The 21,278-nt window shown below is 50.3% G+C and overlaps 2 protein-coding genes across 4 annotated transcripts in view; one reads left to right on the forward strand and one right to left on the reverse strand.

Moving 5' to 3' along the window:
- ATP6V1G1 (ATPase H+ transporting V1 subunit G1) overlaps positions 1-21,278 on the forward strand; it is a 107,995-nt gene that overhangs the window by 46,822 nt on the left and 39,895 nt on the right. The gene's annotated exons all lie outside the window — the stretch shown is intronic.
- The window catches only part of WHRN (whirlin), a 57,610-nt gene that overhangs the window by 26,092 nt on the left and 10,240 nt on the right, over positions 1-21,278 (reverse strand). For all 3 annotated transcript variants that reach the window (XM_049832484.1, XM_049832485.1, XM_049832483.1), the window contains exons 2-3: positions 13,241-13,456; positions 751-876 (exon numbers count right to left, since the gene is read on the reverse strand). In XM_049832484.1, the coding sequence (XP_049688441.1) occupies positions 751-876; positions 13,241-13,456 (342 nt within the window). The remainder of the gene's footprint in view (positions 1-750; positions 877-13,240; positions 13,457-21,278) is intronic.

Raw genomic sequence — 21,278 nt, forward strand, 5'->3', positions numbered from 1 at the left:
ATCCTCTAGGAACCTGTTTGACTATGGAGGAAGCCTGATGTAACTGGAGGTCGCACCAAGTTAGGCTGCTGATAGATCAGCTCCTCTGCTCTATCCCCGAGGGTGATCCTGCTGTTTCTGCTTGTTAAGACATGATCCTTGTGAATGCCAGTGCTGCAGGAGGAAACTAGCACACACCTGCTCCCACGGCAGCAAGCCTGGCCTCCTCTCATCACAGCAGCTAAACACATTCCCTGCAGGCAGGCTAAGAGCACCTTGTGCAAAACATTAGCTCCAAACATAATGGGTTTGGATATGAGATGCAGGAAGAGGGCACGGGACCAGGATCTTTAATAGAAAACTCTTCCCTGCTAGCTCAGGGAGGTGAGACTGACTTTCTTCACCTGCCAGGTCTGGGCTGCACTCTTAGATATCTACACCAAAAACATCCCCAGGCTATCTCAAAGGGGAGAAATCAGGTGTGGGGGTGTGCTAAGGCAGAAGGCAAGTACAACCTACTCCAGAAGTTGCAAGGCTGCATTTGTCTCTGCACAACCACCTTGCTCCCTCTAGGCTTAGTATCCAAAACATCCAAAGAACCTGCCCTGAAAAGCCATCTCCAGAAATGCAACTCTCACCTCTCCATTGAGAGCCCTGCTTTGCTGGGGGCAGAGGGGTAGGAACAGCAGCAGTTACGTGCTGATGTGGCTCTGCAGCCACAGCATGTGAAGCTCTACGTCCTGCCCCAGCCCACCCTGAGGTCACCCTTACCTTCAAGCCAGTGCTCTCTGCTTCAGAGCCTTTATCTACACCGGTGATGTAGATGCCCAGGGAATATTCAGCCCCTCCTCGGATCATCAGGCCCAGGGACTTCCCTTCATTCAGGACCAGATTCACCTGCAGAGGAACAGGAACAGTCATTGATGTGGTGTCTGAGTACTGCACAAAAGCAGTCCCAGCTCCATGCTTCTGACAACAGCCACGTCCCCGCTGCTGCCACCGGCTCTCCCACCAGTGCCCTAGTGAACAGCACACATGCCGGGAACAAAGCCCCTTCTGGAGATGCCTCCAGAAAACTGCAGCCCCAGACGGAGCTCTAAACCAGGGATATCCCCTCCCTGCAGTGGCTGGCTCCTGTAGCAGTGCAGAGGAGGGGGGAGAGCAGGTTTAGTTGCTCCTGTGGCTCCCTAGGCTTGTCTGCCTCCCCATGCCTGGACAAATGGTCAGGGCTAGCTGTGGCTCAAAGGATGCTGCAAGGTGGACAATGCCCTGTGCATGCCCAGAGAGCAGCATGGCTAACCACAGGCACAGCAGGGACAGACAGGGTGATTCTAGCAAGGGGGGCATTTTCCAGTGAAGCACGGAGAACATGCAACATCCATGATTTGGGTTTGTCTTGTCTTTTCCTGTTTTTCAATAATTCAGAGGTTCAAATAGAGTGAGAGGACAGATCACGTTCAGAAAGTGTGGAAGTCTGGCTCTTCCAAAGGAAAACTTGAAAGAAGAGAGAAAGATGATGGAATGACATCCAGGACCCACGTGACAAATCCGGAACTAAAGCACTGGCATGGAAGGAGGTTAATGCCTCAAGTGGAGCAAGTAATGCTATTTCAGGAGGGGTCTGGGCCTCAGGAAAGGAGACACAGCTTAGACAAGGTCTGAGAAACCATTCTGCAGGCTGGAGTCCAGCTAAGGTGTCAGCCAGACAAGAGACTGCCAGAGCTCTGCTGGATACTGCCCTTCTCCTCCTGTCTGTCCTACAGAAACCTAGCCTCCAGTATGAGCAACTACCAACATCAACTAATAAAGCAAGCTACAGGTTTCACTCCAGTTTATAGCAAACACCCTCAGGGTCAGACAGAGCTGCTGTAAACGGTTTGGCGGAAGGCCAGGCTGCTCAGGACCATACACCTCCCCTGACACCAGCTCCAGGTGTCACAGGACACAGGGTGACACAGCAGCACCAAAGGGGCCCTTCTGTCCCTGTTCTGCAATCCTCAGAAACACTAAGAGGAAAATGTACAGGTGAAGGGAGAGGTAAGATACACGGCCACCTGGAATGCAGGACAGCTGTACCCCTGCCGTGTCCCTTGGCCAGACAGGGCAGCTCCTGTGGGACAGGGGAGGCAGCAGGAAATACAAGAAGAAAATGCCAGCTCTGGAGGACTGAGAGGGTTCAGCTATGTGAGGGGCGGCACGCGTGGCCTGGGAGGATTACAACCATAAACCCGAGGAAGAGTTGACCTGCGGCAGTTTTCAGTGCTCTCCTTTTATAGGTGCATCTCTGGGCTAGATACCTAGCCAAGAGAAATCCCCAAAGCACCACTGATGGAGCAGTGCCAGTCAGCACTGCCGGCGCATTTCCCCTCTGCCTGCCCGTGCCCTGTGCAAACGTGACTACGCAGCAATGACCCACACCCATCCAGACTGGGAAATAGCCCAGCTTCATTTCTCTGCCCTTCTTTTATGCAGCAGTGACTGCAAGGGGCCACTCCAGGCACACGCCCCTCAGGAGAGGGTACAGAGAACAAGCAACAAGACAAGTGACACAGAGGCACAGGCTGCAGCGGGAAAGACCCCAACACAGCCCAGGCTGGTCCTCGCACAGCTCCACCAGCCCAGCCATCGCCCCTGCAGCAGTCACTGCTCTGTGCAGAGAGCAGCTTTGCAGGACACCCTAACCAGGCACCCCGCCTGCCCAAGGCACAGAAGGCACTCAGGACTCCTCCACACAGCCATGTGCCTTGTTATCTCTAATTAATAACGCTAGGACAGGTTTTCCACCTATCCTGCCCAGAACAGCCAGCACATACTTCAACAGATGTTTAATATTTTCCACAAACCTCTGACAAGCTGAAGTACCACGCAGCACCTGGACAGCTGTTTTCCCCACCAAATGCTGGCTGCGGGGCTGATTTTGCAAGGTATGCCAAAGTTATTAGCCAGCTTCCCATCTGCCTCCTTCCAACCTCTCCTACTCAGAAGGCCTGATGATATATGAAAGTTCAGGTGAGAATTGAGAGTGAATGAGCAAGCCTGTGTTTAGCTCCCTTGAGGACTCTCGATTTAAAATGGCCTTTGTTCACTCACTGCACGACATTTCCTAAATGAATAACTCCAGGGTTTTTTTTTTGCTTTTGTCCCAAGTTTTAAGTCAATTCTGGAGAAAATCAGACAGCAGGAATAAAAACAAATGGGAAAAGCCAAAATGTGTTTCACACTGATAGAAACAACCAGAAACAGACTGTTTGTGAATGGCTTTTATATTTAAAACTCTTCATCGCAGTCAAATCAAAAGCTTGCACATTTATCTGGATGGAAAAGTCATTTCCAGCTTCAAGTCACTAATTAACCTGCCTTTCTAGAGGACAGAGCATCACACAGGGAGTTCAGCCCAGCCTTAGAGAGGCTGGTATTGAAAACCCATTTTCTATCTTGGTGGTGGTGCAGCAGCAAGACAGAAATAAGCAGCAGGACATAAATCTACCTAAGGACAATACACTGCAAAGTTTTGTACTTTAAGAAATGTATGCCAAAACAGCTCCTACTTTTCTATACCTGTATCACAGCTGGCTGGTAACTGCATTAATGCCTCACCAGCTGCATGTGTTTTATGGATCTGCAGGCTAAAGCTGGGGTGATCCCACGAATGTGCTACAACACAGGCAGGCTCTCAGCACGGCGCTGCTGCCCTCTGCTCCCCGCACTCCAGAAACAGCTGTACTGTGGAAAGCCAGAGAGTGAGAACTGTAAGACATTAACTACCTGTATCAGCATCCTTGCCTAGGGCTGCACCAAACTGATGTTCCCTGGGTTAGTCCCTCCCCTGCTTTGAAGTACACAAAGCGCTGGAAACAATTCTAGGATTGAAGCATTGTAAAGGAACCATAAAGAGACCTTCATGCTTCAGGCTGGAGAGGAGAGCGGGCATTGTACCCATCCAACAGAACGTTCGCCTGTCAAAATCAAGGGCAGTTTAACTTTTTCTTTACATGAAAACATTGCTCTGGACATAGAACAATTACTTTATAGAACATTTCACTGGGTTTTATTAGAACAAGAAAAATATTAAACTTTTCCAAAGTCCTTCTCTTTTCTCCCCATTTGTCTAAAGACATTCAGGGCTTCCCTTCTACTGCAACTTCTTCACCACACCACGGCCATATCTTTCAAAAATTCCCCAACTTTGGCAAAAATACGAGTAAGCATAAATGCAGCAAGTGCATGCAATCACAGATCAGGGTCAAAATACACTGCTAATGGCAACCCTCTCTCCCTACAAGTCCCTAAACAACCAAATGTAGGTGCCAGCACTTCACTGGAGTTAGCAACACAAGGGGTAGCTCTATATCAAGACGTTTACATTTCCCTTTAACACTATCCCGATGGGCTGGTAAGCTGAGAAGCTGCTCTGCCCACCCCGATATCATCAGATCGAGTAAGAGATACTCCCTCTCCCTATAAACCTGACATGCTGCTGTGTCAGCCGGTTTGTTTACACACATACCAGGCAAACCTAGTCTTCAAGGAGCAGAAAGCAATGAATACAGCCCCAAGCAGTAAAAGTCTGAAAGACCTTCCCACAAACACAAGCTGTGTGAAAAAACCTAAGCACTACTTAAAAAATATGTCGCTGCTGGCAATCCCAGAAAGTTGGGTTGTAGAGGGCTTAATTGCATTTCTTAATCAACTAATACCTACGCCTCTCTGAATAAACCCTGCAGAAATCGCAATAGAAACTTAGGCTGCTGGGAAAAGTGTGGCAGCAGCAGGGGCCAGAGAAATAACCACTCCTGGAGCACTTGGCTTATTGACAAATTGCAGATTTAGGGAATAGCTGAGAAATAAAGCGAGTGCTCACAGGCAGGGGGCTCAGTTTGATCAGACTGGGGAGCAATGAGGGAGGCAGGAAGGAGGAGCGGAGAGAAAGCGTTCAGGAGCCAAACAGAGCAATAAGCTGCTTGGCAGGATGAAGCAAAGGCTGAGTCACTCCATGTTAAGGGCTTAGGGATAAGAGGGGAGACGATTTTGCACACTATTTCCCAAGGGCCTCCTGCCTCCCGTGATGGGACACACCACAGAGGTGGTGTTGGGTGAGGTTGGCACCACCATGCCAGCTGCCCCAAGCATGGCGTTGCCTGCACCCGCTGCCATCCTATTGAGGGCACCTCTTCCACACCGTAAGCCCACGCTCCAGACGCAGCTGTGGGGTGGGAGGGAGACTGCAGGATGACAGTGAAGCACAAGCCAAGCTGTGCTGTCCAAAGAGGAAGCTAAACATGTTCACTGTGACCAGGCTGTAGTTTCCAGTGGTTCCCACCACTGTGACTTCATCCTGCCATGATGGAAAGCGCTGATCCTGGGCCCCACTGGGAACAGACCCCCAATGCACCGTTTCCTGGACCAAGCCCTTCTGCTTGGGCTTTTCCACTCAGCTAAGCAGGTTTGTACACATATGATTAACGCTTCTGTGCAAGTCTTGTCCCAGAAGAGCGCGTTTTGGTTACATACCCACTTTATGTTTCCTCCCTCCTCAACTCTCCCCGTGTTCTGCTGCCAGGCTGAAGTTCAGAGTGAGAAGCTGTAACATACCTCAGGGGCTAATATCAGGGAGAGCTGGGATCACTCCAAGCTGCTAAATGCACAGCTATCCTAACACCATCCTAAAACAGAGGCAGCAAGCAAGGCTGTGCAGAAGGACAGTTATTCTGGGCGAGGAAAGTGAGGACATTGAGGCAAGGTAACCCCCCTGCACCTTGCTGAGGAGGACCAGGTGTTCCCAGGCTCATGGTAGCACAGATGCTGCGCAGTCCCCACCTCCTCCCCTATGCCATACCAGGGCTGTGTCCAGCCCCAGGCAACTCCTGCTTGTACAATGCAGATGCATTTGGAAGATCAAGGTCACAATTTTAATTTCAATTTCGACGCTGAAACATCTGCCGCCTCCTGTAGCAGGAAATGAAGGAAAAAAATGCCATCATCAGTAAGGCATTTGCTCTGAGTTGATTCTTGCATGGGATTTCTTTTCTCTGGGTTTATGAAATTACCTGTTGACAGATTCAATTTTACCATTAGAAAAAGCACTTTCAGACAAGAATTACTCTGCATCAGTACGATTCAGCACACAGCTGCATGAGTGGCTGAGAAGGTTTCACCCATGCCGACAGCTATTTCCCTGCCACTACTGCTACCATACAAGAAAAACAACACTTAAGGAGGCTCGCAGGGCTCATCTTCCTCCTGCTTACCAAGGAAACCCCACTGGCTTACGTCTAGACAACCTGCAAACGTGCGAGCACAGCTCACAGGAAGGCAGAGCCAGCTCACGACCCATTAACTGAGGTACTGGGAGCAGCACAATCATAGCTGCTAGGGGTGCTGGATCTGCCAGAGCTGCCTCAACATCAGCCCACCCTTCCAGGGCAGGCTTTGTAAGGCCATGCCGCGGCTTTGCTGCCACAGTGGCACTGGCACCCACCTCCAAGTGTGTTTAATATTAGCACAGCTACAGCGCTGCCCCTGGCCACACAACAGGCACATGTGGGGCACTGGTTTGCAAACAGGTTCTTGTACGAGGTGTGTGCCAGGGCAGTGAGCATCTCCCACAGCTGAGAGGTGACACTCAGAGCAGAGGGACAGGCAGAACAGAAGAACAGCAGAAGCAGTGCAGGACAGTCTCTAAACCAAGTCCTCTGCCACGGGGCCTGATCCCAAGTCTCAGCCCAGCGGTGCTGCCCAGCTCTTGGCCATGCTGCTGTTGAGCCCAGCGGCTGCCTCACCACTGGGCAGTGCTCAACTCATGCAGCACAATTACCGCTTTTAGGTGCTTTTTTCTGCTTAAAGTGCCTGAAAAAACAGAGATGGCACTGCTGCCCACCAGCACGGGGTGAGGTGAGCCGAGGTCTGAACCAAGGGACATTCTGGAGTAAGTCTGCTGGGACAGTGCTACAGACCGTCCAAGGCAGAAGGATACCTTTAATCCCCAGTGTCCCGGTTTCAGCTGGGATAAAGTTAATTGTCTTCCTAGTAGCTGGTACAGTGCTATGTTTTGAGTTCAGTATAAGAATGTTGATAACACACTGATGTTTTCAGTTGTTGCTAAATAATATTTAGTCTAAAGTCAAGGATTTTTCAGCTTCTGATGCCCAGCCTGCGAGAAGGCTGGAGGGGCACAAGAAGTTGGGAGGGGACACAGCGAGGACAGCTGACCCAAACTGGCCAAAGGGGTATTCCATACCATGTCATGTCACGTCTAGTATATAAACGGGGGGGAGTGGAGGTGGGGGGGATCACCGCTCGGGGATTAACTGGGCGTTGATCGGCAGGTGGTGAGCAATTGCACTGTGCATCATTTGTATATTCCAATCCTTTTATTGTTACTGCTGTCGTTTTGTTAGTGCTATCATTATTAGTTTCTTCTTTTCTGTTCTACGAAACCGTTCTTATCTCAACCCGTGAGTTTTACTTCTTTTCCCAATTTTCTCCCCAATCCCACTGGGCAGGGGGGAAGTGAGTGAGCGGCTGCATGCTGCTTAGGTGCTGGCTGGGATTAAACCACGACACCCAGGGAACTGGGGAGCCAGTGGCTCATGTCACATACTCCAGTCACGACCGGGAACTAACCACATACCCCTGAGTAGCCTGGATATGCTTCTAGCTGTAAACCAAAGCAAAACCCAGCAAGGTCAGAGCAAGCAAAGTGAGAGATGCAGGGAGCTCTATCACTTCACACTAAAAATGTCATTACAATCTAATAGGAAGAAATCCTTCCTTATCTCTCCTGCATCTCTTATCCTTCATGCTCAAGTAGTCACCATTAGCATCTCAAACATTCAAGCCATGCAACGTTATCACAGATATATTTTTTCTTTCTGTTTTTTTATAATAATTACAGCTACTTCTGGATACAGAACTGCCTGAAGGCAAGGAGACGTTCGCACTCTCTTCTTTACGTATATTTTCTTTTTTCTGCTGCACCAAAAGCTTAAAGGAATAAGCAGCTCCCCTGGCAATAAGCACATTAGAGCAACGATTCAGCTGATGAAATGGCGTTTCTGAGAGAATTAGCAATCCAACACTTGCAGAGCATTTTGCACAGTTCATCTTCCTCCCAGCTCAGCAGCACCTGTGAGTTTTTGCTGGCTGATGGTTTCCAAAGTGCTTTTAATGAAATAAGCTGTTGATCCCAGAAGTACATCAATGACAACTCACGCCACAAACAGTCCTTGCTCTTGTGAAAAATCCAGAGGACTTAAGCCTGGACAGATCATAAAAAACCAAACTGCTCTGAAGCACAAGGTGACCATGGGAAGCAGGTCCCATCTTTCCATCAGGCAGGCTACATCCTCTGTTGGGATGGGGCTGGGGGACTGTGACCTGCTGCTGTGTCTGTGCTGGAGACAGGTGGCTCTAACAGTGTTTTACCAGAACTGTGCACTAGTGCAAGCCCTTCGTTTCATGCTTATTACTGACCACCATCACTGGCTACTTTACCTATGGGGAAGAAGGGCACAGGGCTCTGATGAAACACTGGATCCACTAACTACAACTACAGGGAAGGCTGCCCTTACTGCAGCAATATAATAGCAAAACTTGGGAAATACGGCCACCTCTTCAACAGACACATCTCTGCCACAGACAACACAGACATGGAAAGTGTAAAGATTTGCAATAACTTGCACAACTACAGGTGCATACACACCAGCACCATCTCCTTCCCTCCATTCCCTTTAATTCTCACACCCCTTCTTGTGCCTTCTCATGAGATATCATTCAAATTAGGTCAGGTCTACACTGCATAATTGGCCCAGATCTCAGCATTCACCTCCTGCTCATCCACACAGAATAGCCTCTGACCCAAGCTTGGTGCAAGCTGGAGTTTGGCCCAGAACCACTGACTGGAACAGGATGGTGAAAGCAAAGCCAGCGGACAGCTGACAGTCCACCAGTAACTTCCCAAAGCCCCAGAACAGCTTCTTCGCGGCTGACAACAAAGGAATCCCAGTGTCCACACAAAAATATAACAGAAAGCCAAGGGCAAGGAATGTGCCAGCCCTGGGCCAGCAACATTGGCTGCCTTCTGCACTGAACCTGTGCTACAGCAGAGCTACCCAAGGAGGTCAGACTGACCCATCAGCTGAAAGCCCAACCACCCTGGCTGCACACCAGCCCATCTGCTCCACAACACCATCCCACTGTCTGGGTACCTGCTCCAGGAAGGTACACAGCCATGCACCAGATCCCTCCTCCGCCAGACGGATCGGTTACCCTATCACACACACGCCAACAGCAGCGGTTTCCATTTCAAGCCTTTTGATAATGAATGCTTCTGCCTACAGATAAGCAAACTTGTTAAACTATGCTACAAACCCCATCCTTTCAGGCATACAGAACAGATGCGCTGGAGGGAAAGGTAGCCAGACAGAGATATCTCTATTGCCTGATGAATGTAGGATGCCTCCACCAACCTTGAATTTAACCTTGAAAAAGCTGGAAACATCACCTTAACTACAGTAGCATTGCAGGCTTACTGAACTGTAGCAATGCATTAACAAACTTACTGGTTTACATCACTTTAGCCTCCTGCTGTAGGGCTGAAGTCTGATCTCTTCTGTACTTTCCCAAATGATGCCTGTTTGAAAGCTTTTGCATATGTATTCCAGAATATTCAGATCGATTAGAAATAGGAGAGAGAAGGGGGGAAAAAATAACAAACTAATCTCCACCCCTTCCCTCAGAATGTAAAACCATCCAGAAATCAAATAGCCCTCGGGGGTACCTGTCAATTCCGGTTGACCAGGCTGAATTAACCAGGGTATGTTGCATTTATTTACATGATATTTGTGAACAGAATAACCCCCCTTTCAACAGTTAAATATATCTATATCTACACATACAAATAAAACCAGAAAAAAACTACAGGCAGGCTGTTCCCATGTGCTGGGACATGTTTTCATCTGTCAATGGTGTGCAGGAAGTCAGGACAAAGCAACTCAGCTAATTCATGCCCTGAAGCATGTGTTCAGACAAATGACACAAGCAGTCACACCAAATAACCCCTCTCAAATCCACCAGCCAGGTCAGGCTCTCCTCACTGCCAGCCAGTCTTTGATCATGGTGGGGCTTTCTTTCACTGTCAGCTGGCACCTCTGCATACAGAAGTGTCTGGGCAGCCTTGGTCATTTCAAAGCTGTAGCATCCAGTAATATTCTTTTGCCAGTCAGAGATGGGAATTCAGGAGTGGAGGTTATTGCAACCATTGACACCAATGAGCAGGACTGTCAGGCTGGGTTTGGAGGCAGGTTCAAGGCAGTGCAAGGAACAGAGGGGTCAGGGTGCTGTTCTGAGCAACCTCAGGTCCCACCAGTGCTAACAGCTACCACGGCAAGCACTTCTGAACCACTGACCCAGAAAGCTAGGGAGAAAGGTGCATCATACTTGTGGTCAGAAAGGATGAAGACCCATTAACAGAGCAAGGAGAAGGCCTCCAGGCAGTGCCCAGAGCTGCACTACAGCGGAGCAGGAGGCAAGCTGGAGTGACACAGTAAGTCAAGTCTGGAGGAGCAGAGGGAGCCAAGGGCCATCACCAGAGCTGTGTGGGGATCCCAGGACTGAAACAACACACAGCTGATAACTTCTGTTAGAAATGCAGTACATGGCCAGCATGGCACAGAGGGGCACGATGGGAACAGCAGTGTGACCGATGTCACTGCTGATATGTCACTGCTGATATGCCACGGAGGGGTAGTGCCAGGAGAAGGTTGAATGCTGCCTGTTCTCATGATGCCAGCAGCACTGCCCTCTGCATCGGATCTTTGCACACCCATTTCTGCGAGCTTCAAATATTTCCTGCAACTGACTTTGACTCTTGCCAGGTTAATAGAGGGGCCTTCACCCCCCTGCCCTGGAGTCAAAGCACGATCCTCCACTACAAGAAGTCAAGTGGCCGTCTGACTGAGTGAAGCTGCACCAAGGAATGGAAGAACAAGCTCAGATTTTGGAAGAGCCAGGTGGAGTGAGAGGTTCTTCACCACTCCTCATACCTGGGCAAAAGGTCCTGAAGCCAGCAAAGCCACAAGCCGGTAGCACCATGAAGACTGGGCACCCCACCAAAAGCTGGCAAATCTTCCCAGTGCTCTGCAAGTGCTGCACTGCCACAAAGAGGCATTACAAGCAATGGCACCACAGAAACGCAGCTCAGAACAAGGGCAGCCAATTCTGTGAGCCAAGGTCCCGCAGCCTGGCTCAGCTAGAATAGTGCCACAGTGGGAGACTCAGAGCTGGGGGCACCCCCTCACACCTTGGCTGCTGTTGGATACACTTATGCCCAAGCCCAGCACGGATGCTTTTCGAAGTTTAATGTGGCCTTCATTCAACTTGGCTTCATTCCCTTCCAAAGCTGATTAAGCTACGGTAATTAAAGCTCTTTTAACTTGCAAAGTTCAGTTAGATTTATTTTCCTGTGCACCCCCTGGGAGCTAGCCCTGACGAGCTTGGGACCAGGAGCAGCACAGAGGAGGGTGTTTTGGTCTGATGACTGGCCCATGCAGCAGCCAAGCAGCCCAGAGACAGCTAGGGCACCTCCAATCACATCTCCCTAGGGACTGATGGGAAGGGGCTGTCTGGGGCCATGTGAGGCTCAGGCACTGGGCAGGGATGCATACAGCTGCATGCTTCTAAGCATTTCATGTCAATACACAGCAAGGACTAAAGGAACAATGAGCAGAGAAACACTCCTACCTACAGCTTCAAAGAGTCACTGCCTGCTGTATCAAGGTGACACTGAGTGGTAGTGGGTGGGGGACACCAGCAAGCCAGCAGCGGTTGCTTTTCTCTTCTCCTTAAAGTAAAAATAATGGGCCCTTCTCCCTCGTGGCCCACATGAATATTTCATCAGCAAACTGCCTCATCCTGTACTAGATTTTTTTCCCCCTCTGGCTGAGATGGGAGGTTCCAGCTTACAGATCCCGCCACAGCCTTTCCAGGTGGAGCTGAGGACATTTTGGGCATACAGTCAAAGTGCTGGGGACAGCCCGAGTGATCTCAGGATAACAGGATGGAAATATGTCAAGGCTTCAAGCACCTCTGTGTTTGGGAAGCAAGTGCCCTGCTCACTCATATGACAGTAATTTGATATTCCACGAACCCCAGTGAGGCAACACCATGTCCTGGTTGTACAGGATGAAGATGTTCCCTATCCATCACCACCGAGAGAGCGAGCAGACTCTGCTCCTCCAGCCCGTGTCTCACTGCAAGGGCAGCTGAGCACTGTTCCTCTATGTCTACAAGTCTCTAGGCCTGTTTGGGCAAGGGAAGCATGAGGGAGAAGAAACACTAAATCCTCAAGATCAGATATTGCAGCTTCAACGTATTCTCTGCTGGCTTCGCTTGTAATAAGGCCTATTTCAAAGGAGGGCAGGCTCACAGTAAGAAAAGAGGACTGGGAATTAGATGTGCTAATATACTTTCCTTTCTTCCAAAGGCCCAAGATCCAGGCCCTGCTGCAGTGGCCAGCACTGGCCAGACACCCCCAGCTCCCCTGGGTATTGTTATGAAAGCCATTCCCTTCCCCACTCCTTTTTCACTTCCCAGGGCTTTTTACACAGGCACTGCTCAAGCCCCTCTTGGCTCAGCCTGCCTCTCCCCAAATGGAAAAGGAAAATCATCTGTTTTATTTTATAGCATTCTTGGAAGAGAAAAATTGTCTGGGCTTTTTTTCTTTTCTTTTCACTTAGACAACACTGCAACGAGACCCAAGAAAGCCTCAAGGAAACACCTGAAAAAAACCTGAAAAGCAGGAAGAAGGGCAGTAATGCACTCTGAGATCTAGCCCTCCAAATCCACAAGCCCTCCTGAACATAACACCTATGTCAGCCTCTCAATGACCATGTTGGCAGCAGGCCTCCAGCCAAAACAACAACCTGTTCGGGAAAAGCCTTACAAGCAACTTCTGGTTTGACCGCTGTTTCTGGCAGGACCCTCACCGCCAGACAAGTCTGCATCTGGACAATGCCTTGTCTTCAGCTCAGGTTCTACTTGTGTCAAATGGGAACAAAGTCAATCCATCCTGTCCTACAGGACTCCTCGGGGGAGGCAGAGGGAAAGCTACAGACCAAGGGAGAAAACCAGGATCTAGTGTATCCTAAAGGAGAGACAGGCTATCCCAATGGAGGCCAGAATCACATGAATGAAAAGCATAAGGGGAATGAAGAGCGTTGGCATCTACATGCCCCCAGGGCTGTGGCTGATCCCCCTTGCTCACCTTTTTCTCATCTCCCTCTTGCAGGAGCTGGAGGTGGCTCCTCTTCTCGCTGTCCTTGCGGAGGGAGCTGTTCTGGTGGTGCGGCAGGCCCATCGGCGGGGACACGCTCCGGCCCTGCGGGTCCACCCAGGTGTAGATGTGGTTGGTGACATAGCCCCCTGGGATGCGTCCCACCGAATGTACAGACAGGTTCAGTTTCTTGCAGCCTTTCAGTACCTGCAAGACAAGCCAAGGAGAGGAGAGAGTTAATAATGCCTACAGAGGGGGAAGGACAATCTGTCTTAGCACTCTAGGGTGACATGGCTTTGCTCTGCCTTGAGGTTGAAAGATCTCAAGCTACTCTGCAACCACCAACTGAATGACTGAGCTCCATAAAAAGCTAGTGAAAAAGCTGGGATATTTCTGTTCTCTCCTGAACTGCAACAGTGTTAAGGCAAAGCTGCTGCTGCTGACAGAGCAAATACACTCTCCCCATCAGCCAGGGAAAGAACAGAGTGAAGCAGAGTATGGGAGATAAGGTGGGTAGTGACGTGCCAGGAGGAACCCCAGTATGGGCTGAACCTGAGACTGAGCAGTTTCTGCAGCTTTGGAGAGGAGTCAGAGCAGGACAGGGATCAATGCTGGAGGAGAGCAGCACTGCTGGTCCCCACAGGTCAGCCCCAAACTCTGTCATTGGAAAAGCTCCTGATGCCTTCAGGGGACATTGACAACGCTCCCAGAAATTCAGCCTCTGTTGCCATTTCATTGCCAGCTGCCTTCCTCAGCACAAGCAGTCAATTAGTGAGTACAATAATTATTAAATTTATACATATATTTAAAATAGCATGCACAGAAATGACCTTGGGACCCAGATAAGGTGATCCGCATTCGCTCTTCTGCTCCCCCAGCTTCCACCGTGAGAAGCTGACATAGGCTTTATAGTAAAATTAATATATTATAGGAGTTCTCCCTGGGGACAGCTGTAAGTCCTGATCCCTTCTGAGACCTGAGGAACATCAATGCTCTGGATCTGCTCTCAGAAAGGACGTGCTTTGAGTTTTTCTTCCATATATACATCCTTTTTATGAGCTGCTCCTGCAAGGTCTCCTCTCCCCACTGAGCAGAGGAGCTGCTGAGCAAAGCTCGTGACCAGGAAGAACTAATACCAGCAGCTCTTCGGTAAAGAATAATATCATCAGTAATACTGGGCTGGCTGGATCCCAGCTCTGACCTGGCAATGCTCCTGTCCCTTCCTGCCAGGGCTAGAGAGAATCCAGCTCACCAATTCCCAGTTCAGCATCTCCATCACATATAGCAATTTGGCTGCAAATTTGTCACATGCTACCAAGGTCATCACGTGCCTGGAGAGCTTAAACAAGGATTGCAAAACCAACAGACCCATCAGAACAACTGCAGAGCACTTCAACATCCTGGGCTGCTCACTAACTCCAGCTCCTGTCCCCTTAGCTCCCCCGGGCCCTCGAACACATTGCCTGCTGCGATCTCTTCTCTCCCTGCGAGCACACGGAGCCCAGCCTGGCTGCCAGACAGGCATAGGTGCTCACCACACTCCAGTCTTGCTGGCATTAGCCCAAGTCCCACTGGTACAATGGAGCTATTTCTGAGCCCACTGTCCACCCCAGGGTACCACTCTCAAACAGGCACCATGGCATAGGGGTCCATCTGTGCTTCAGGGCACAGTTTAGCTTCCTGACCCAAAGCGCCTTCATAAGCTGCCACGCAGACAGGCTCAGGATGATCTGAACTCCAATGCAACGGGTTGGGGGTGGCAGGGAGGTTTCTCACCTACCCTAGAGCTACTGGTGCAGAGTGACCCCTATGAGATGGGGTACAGCCCCCACACAAACATTCTCCACTCATTCAAACTAGAACCACCTCTACGAAAACCTCTTTTAAGCCTGCATGACGTCATTTACTTACCTAGGTACCGAGACAGCAAACAGCACTGACAGTCCCAAGAGCAAAGACTCATCTCTGAATGAGGATGCAACTCCTCATCAAGCACAGGCAAATGATGAGGATAATGAGTGATTAGTCCAACTGTACAGGGTTACAGTCCTCCCTCTACCACAGAAGTGCCATGTGATCCTAACTGACACACTCCCACCCTTTTTCCCCTCTAAATGAAAGAGCAGGCTCTCCACTTGCATTGATCCTGGGCATTCGTCACCTGCATATGTTCATACAATGCCTCAAAGCCAGCTGCTGAATGTCACTGTAATTTAAGGAAGGAGCAAAGAAAACTCAGAGCTGAGGCCAGGTCAGGAACACACACAGGGCCCTCCACAAGCTGCTCTCTCTCCTTTCTCCCCACATTCACTGCCACCCTGTTCCCATGCAGGTCTCTTCGGGACTGATGCAGGGATCCCATTTCCTCCCTTCCTCAGAGCATTCATCCTGGCAGGGGGGACGACACCAAAGATAACCCTGTGGGGTTTCTACCACACAGGAGAGACACCAGGCACAGGAGAAGTGACCACATGCAGGAAGAGCCCCTGGTTCCACACTGGGCACCAGGGAGCATTCACAGCCTGCCCTGAGGACAGGGCAGTGGTGGTCGCTGAAGGCTGGCGGCAGGCAGAGCACTGGCTGCTCCTGCCCTGCCTTAGCTAAATGTCATCCCCTGAAAGAGCAGAACAGCAGCAGAGCTGCTCTCTGGAGGCACAGTAAAGTTTCCAGGGATGAGAGGCCAGAGATTTACAAGGGACTTTTTATGTCCCCCTGCAGCTCCCTTGACAAAGCCACCAGGAGATGGGATCTCAGTCAGCAGGGAGATGTTTTATGCATGAAGGTGACAGCAGAGAGCAGGGAGGTGAGTAGAGCAGCCATCTGGCTCGAGGCACCAGGCTGGGCCAGGGCTCCCCAGCAGCCTCAGTACAAGAGGAGACACAAGGAGGGAATAACAGAAGCTGGCGGTGACCATCGGGACATTGCTGGTGACAGTCTCTCCCAGCAGAAGGCAGAGCTGCAGCAGGCAGTCTGGTAACACTCTGTGTCGTCCTTTATGCATTTACTGAGGCCTCTCAAGTACTCGGTGAGTGAAGCGGTTTTCTGCCCAGCACAGTGCTCCTCCCCCAACACATTCCCACTGCTAAGGCCTATTGACGAGCTAGTGCAGGACTGTAACGGTACCCCAACAGAGGCCTTCCCTACACTGAGAAGCCCTTCAGGACACAGCTCTGCTGGCCTCCTAGCCACTCACACTGGCAAGCGACCTGCACCTTTTGGGTGATCACAGGTGGGGGAAGACAGTGACACCCACAAAGAACTTACCGTACTGCTGTGAGGCAGAGTGGGACCATCCATGCGGCTCAATGATGGTAAGCCACTGATATCGACCTCAGTGGCTGGGGATTCCAGTTACCTGTCCTTGTGCTAGGTGCTAAACACAAAGGAATGGCGCTTGCCTCAAGAAACACAAGTGAGAAAGAGCAAGCAGAAAGAGGAGAAGCAATGTGGGAAACACCCTTTCCAAGGTGACCCCACAAAGCCCTGAGAAAGTTGGCGAGAGCCCCACTCTCTTGTCATGGTGTCACATCCACTCGGTGACACTGCCCCTGCGCGTGGCTGTCTCCATGCCTCCCACTGCAACCCTGACCTGCTTTCCAGCACTGCCTTCTACACGTCAGGCTACACCTCAGCCCCCGTCTGCTCCCACCCTGCCCCACCTGATTCACAGCCTGCAGCAGATGGCCCCTGCCATCACATGCAGCTTCTGTACAGCTCCCACCCTCTCTGGTTAAACTCACTCTTCCTCAGCTTTATAACGAAGGGTCACGACACAAGGAAACCCTTCACCCAGCTACAAGGTGGTAGGAGAGCTGTAGGCCCTTGGGCATCCCCAAACCATGCAGAACTTGCCTGTATATACTGGCAATGCAGGTGTATATACTGTATGCAGATGTATAACACAGTATTGCAGGCACCACTGACATACACACACGTAGGTAAAAAGCAGTAGCTCTCTAACAGGACACAGCAACACTATCGGACCATTTAAGAGAGCTGGAGTTAAACAGCTGATGTTTTTCCCTAGAAGATGGTCTCCCACAGCCCAGATTCAACAGGCCTTCAGGCATGCACTTTTAAATGAGCAAGCATTGAAGACTCTGCCTAGAGCATGCTTAAGTACAGGTCTGAAATTCAGCCAGCAAAGCCCATTTGTAAACTCAATCTATTTGTAATCTGATTTTTTAATAGATTTTTGACTCAAGAGCTTGCATCAATTTGAATAGATTACTTTTATTCATTTTAGGATAAATTAGTTTTAGGTTTGTATCAGCTCAGGGGGGTAAATCCTTCTTCAACCACAAGCACAAATAGCCTGAGGAATCCCTGCTTTTACCCTCCACTAGAAGAACATCTGCTCCAGTAAGCCAAAGTACAGCTTCTGTCTGAGGAAGAGGTCTAGCATGAGAGCTGGAGGTTGAGGAGCATAAAGCTTGCTCAGCACCACCCGTGTCCTCCCTCTGGCCACCACAGTCTTGTCAAAAATCACAGGATGGTCAGTGCAAACCACTTCCCCATCCTGGTGACCACTCAAGTCAGTTTTGTTCGAACATTCGAGCTTCCAGGAAGCTTTTTGTTCATTAGGCAGCTGCCAGCTATTCAACTAAAGCTGCCATGGCTATGAGAGGAGATGAGAAGGGAAGCAGTGTTTTCCCTCAGGTAACAGCACTGCATGCGCTCCATAATGAAGTACAGCAGGCACATGAACGAGATCTGGCACAGGCCTATAAAACATTTGTACATCCACACACTGAACTAGACTTTAACAAAGCACTTGGCATGCAGAGCTGCAAAGTGATGAGGCATCAGGTGAGCCAAACGGGAGAAGCTTCCATCGTACATCCAAACAGAGACAGAAATCACTATCAGCTGCTTTGGTGAGCTCCAAGCGAGCAGAGCTACTATCCACTTCCCTGCACAGGAAGAAACTCTGCACTTCCCCCTCTGGTTGTTTTTTCTGGCTTTACCAAGGCTGGTGCATCTGTTCCTCTTCTGGTTTGTAAGAGTGCCCCTCCTGGTACCTAGAGACATGAGGTCTGTTACCCTTGGGGGTAAGGGAGGAAAAACAATGGTCCCAGTGTGTCCTGGTTTCAGCTGGGATAGAGTTAATTGTCCTCCTAGTAGCTGGTACAGTGCTGTGTTTTGGGTTCAGTATGAGAAGAATGTTGATAGCAACAACTGAAAACATCAGTGTGTTAAGTAATATTTAGTCTAAAGTCAAGGATTTTTCAGCTTCTGATGCCCAGCCTGCAAGAAGGCTGGAGGGGCACAAGAAGTTGGGAGGGGACACAGCCAGGGCAGCTGACCCAAAGTGGCCAATGGGGTATTCCATACCATGTCACGTCATGCCCAGTATATAAACTGGGGGAAGTTGGCCGGGGTGGGGGCGGATTGCTGCTCGGGAACTAACTGGGCATCGGTTGGTGAGCAATTGCATTGTGCATCGCTTGTATATGCCAACCCTTTCAATCCTTTTATTATTGTCATTTTATTATCATTATTAGTTTCTTCTTTTCTGTTCTACGAAACTGTTCTTATCTCAACCCATGAGTTTTACTTTTTTTTTCTCTGATTCTCTTCCCCATCTCGCTGGGTGGAGGGCAGTGAGCTGGGAGGGGGCTGTGTGGTGCTTAGTTGCTGGCTGGGGTTAAACAAAACAGTGGTATAGAAGAGACCTCTGGAACAGGACGTGCTGGGAGCAGGCAGTTCCCTGGAAGTGGTGCCATGGTATTGTGGGTCAGCAGCCCCTGGACTGGGACCGTCTCTGCATTGCATAGCCTTTGACTCACCTGTGCCATTGAGGCCTGTTCCCAGCCGACATACAAAATCAACCCCATGCTGACCCGCGGGGCTTAACCCATCTCCGCCTAGCTCCCAGAAGCCTACAAGTCAGCCATTGGGATGCCCAGCACAGCTGCCATGCCAGCAGAGCCAACAGCCTCCACTGGCTTTTTTCTATTTACCACCCCTGTGCTTTGACAGGGTGTAGCCTTTGGAGCAGGAGCCAAAAAACCTCCAGGCATTACAAATCCTGCCACTGACTCCTGCCATAGTAAAGTAGCTTCCCATTTTTCACTGCCTCAGTTTCCCTGTATTGAGGCTGACAAATCATCTGCTTTTGGAAAGAATGCCGAGGCAACCCCAACAGCGAGTTCCCTGCAAGCAGGTTCATCTGGATTTTCCACCCAGGCACAGAATGCAGACCCAGGAAGGCTTTCTCACCGAGCTTGGGGCACAGGAGAGACATGTGCCCTCGGCCGCTCCTCCCCCGCTCCACCCCTTTTCATCCCATCAGTTGTGCTAATATACGTTTCCACCAGGCTCTTGGCAGCTTTCAGTCTGGAGGAAACAAGGTTGATTTGACATCCCAAAGAAGTTTGCAGGCAATTTTCTCATCCACTGAGCATGATTATCCAGAACCTTTGGAAAGTTAGCAGCACACGATAATGACTCTCTCCTGCCAGCTGTTCTTCAGGTCATTATGAAGTGCTTTGGGAGAAGCCTCCCTCTAAAGGATGCTCTAGCCCCAACACTGGCTCCTATGAGGAATCCAAGCGATCACCATAGTGGAGCATTCGCCTTAAATTTCTTAATACCATCTTGGTCCTGACAATTTTTATTGCTACAGCACTGGGATGCAGAGTAGATTTAATGGGGCCATTTATGCCTGCTACTGAGGTAATGAAGTGCAGCCTACTGCCGCACTACCACCGGGCCAGGATCTTACCGTTCGCTTTACAATCAAAGCAAGGCCAGGCCTGGGTAAGCCAGAGGGCTGCAGAGTGCTTCATGCAGCACCGCTCCTCTCCAATTCAGTATGCAGCTGTGGCTGGGTGTTAGAGTACCCAAGGAAACCAATTCAGAATGAGAATGGAGGTGGAAGTCTTGCCTCTAATAAAAGAAAGTGCTTTGGGTGTAGAGGTGCTGCAAAAATGGAAATCATTAATAGCCATCCAAGGAGGCAAGAGCAAAGGCTAATGGGCCGAGCTGGAGACGCAATGGGTGTTCACGAAAGACCTCGGGGACACGCCAGTGCTAGGGGACGATGGCAACTGCATTACAAACAGGCGACTCAGCAGCACAGGCAGGATGGAACATTTTTGAGCCAAGGATGCGGCACCAAAGCTGTTCATCACAGGGAGAGGAGGCGGCGATTATCAGGGCATCAGAGAGCACAACAGCCACTGCTGCTCACCCGGGCCAGCTCCGCTCACCTCAGCTCCCTCCTCAGCAAGAGCAGAGAGCCTTGTTCTCCAGGGACATGGTGTGGAGAGGAGTCCTGGCATCCACTGGGAGCAGCCAGCAGCCTGGGCAGACTTTGTGCTGAGGGACAGAGCCCAGATACAGCCTCTGGCTGGAGCTCTGCACTGCCAGGACCATTGCCATGGGCTTCACTTCCCTCTCCCATGAGGAGTAGCTGGTGCTGGCTCTGCTAAGCCAGCTGGGAGCCCCAGGACATGGCTGGAGCCAGTCCTGGATGGGCAGGTTCAGACCAGTATCCAGGGGTAGATCCAGCCCTAAAACATCTTCACCCAGCTGTCCCAGCAAGCAGGATTATTCTCTCCTCTGTTTCATTTTAATGTAATTTCTTAGGGCTGGTTAGAGGGGGCTGACTGACAATCTGGGAATCAGAGGTGCTAATTACTCATAGGCCAAGGACCACAGGCAGCTTCTTCAACACATCTTTCCCTGCCATTGCACAAGCATTTTGGCCAGCAGGGACCATATCTACGACAAAGGGCAGGACCCATTTTCCAGCTGATCTCCCTGAACATAAAGCAATTGGCAGGAATTATTTTGCAGCCCTATCACATTGGCTTCTCCCACACCGTGCGTCCACCCTGGTCTCCTGAAATGTGTTTGCAGAGGGTCCCAACAACCCATCTGAGCACAGGATTTTGGCCAGCTGCATTGGCCCCTTGGTGGAGGGGGAGGTTTATGACAGGTTTCCACCACTGTACCGTCCTCCCATGTAAACCCTGGTCTCTGTGCCTGGCAGCCTAGCTACTGCTGGAACATTCAGCACTTT

This window comes from Accipiter gentilis, chromosome 29, assembly GCF_929443795.1.
Source record: "Accipiter gentilis chromosome 29, bAccGen1.1, whole genome shotgun sequence".
NCBI classification, from domain to species: Eukaryota; Metazoa; Chordata; class Aves; order Accipitriformes; family Accipitridae; genus Astur; species Astur gentilis.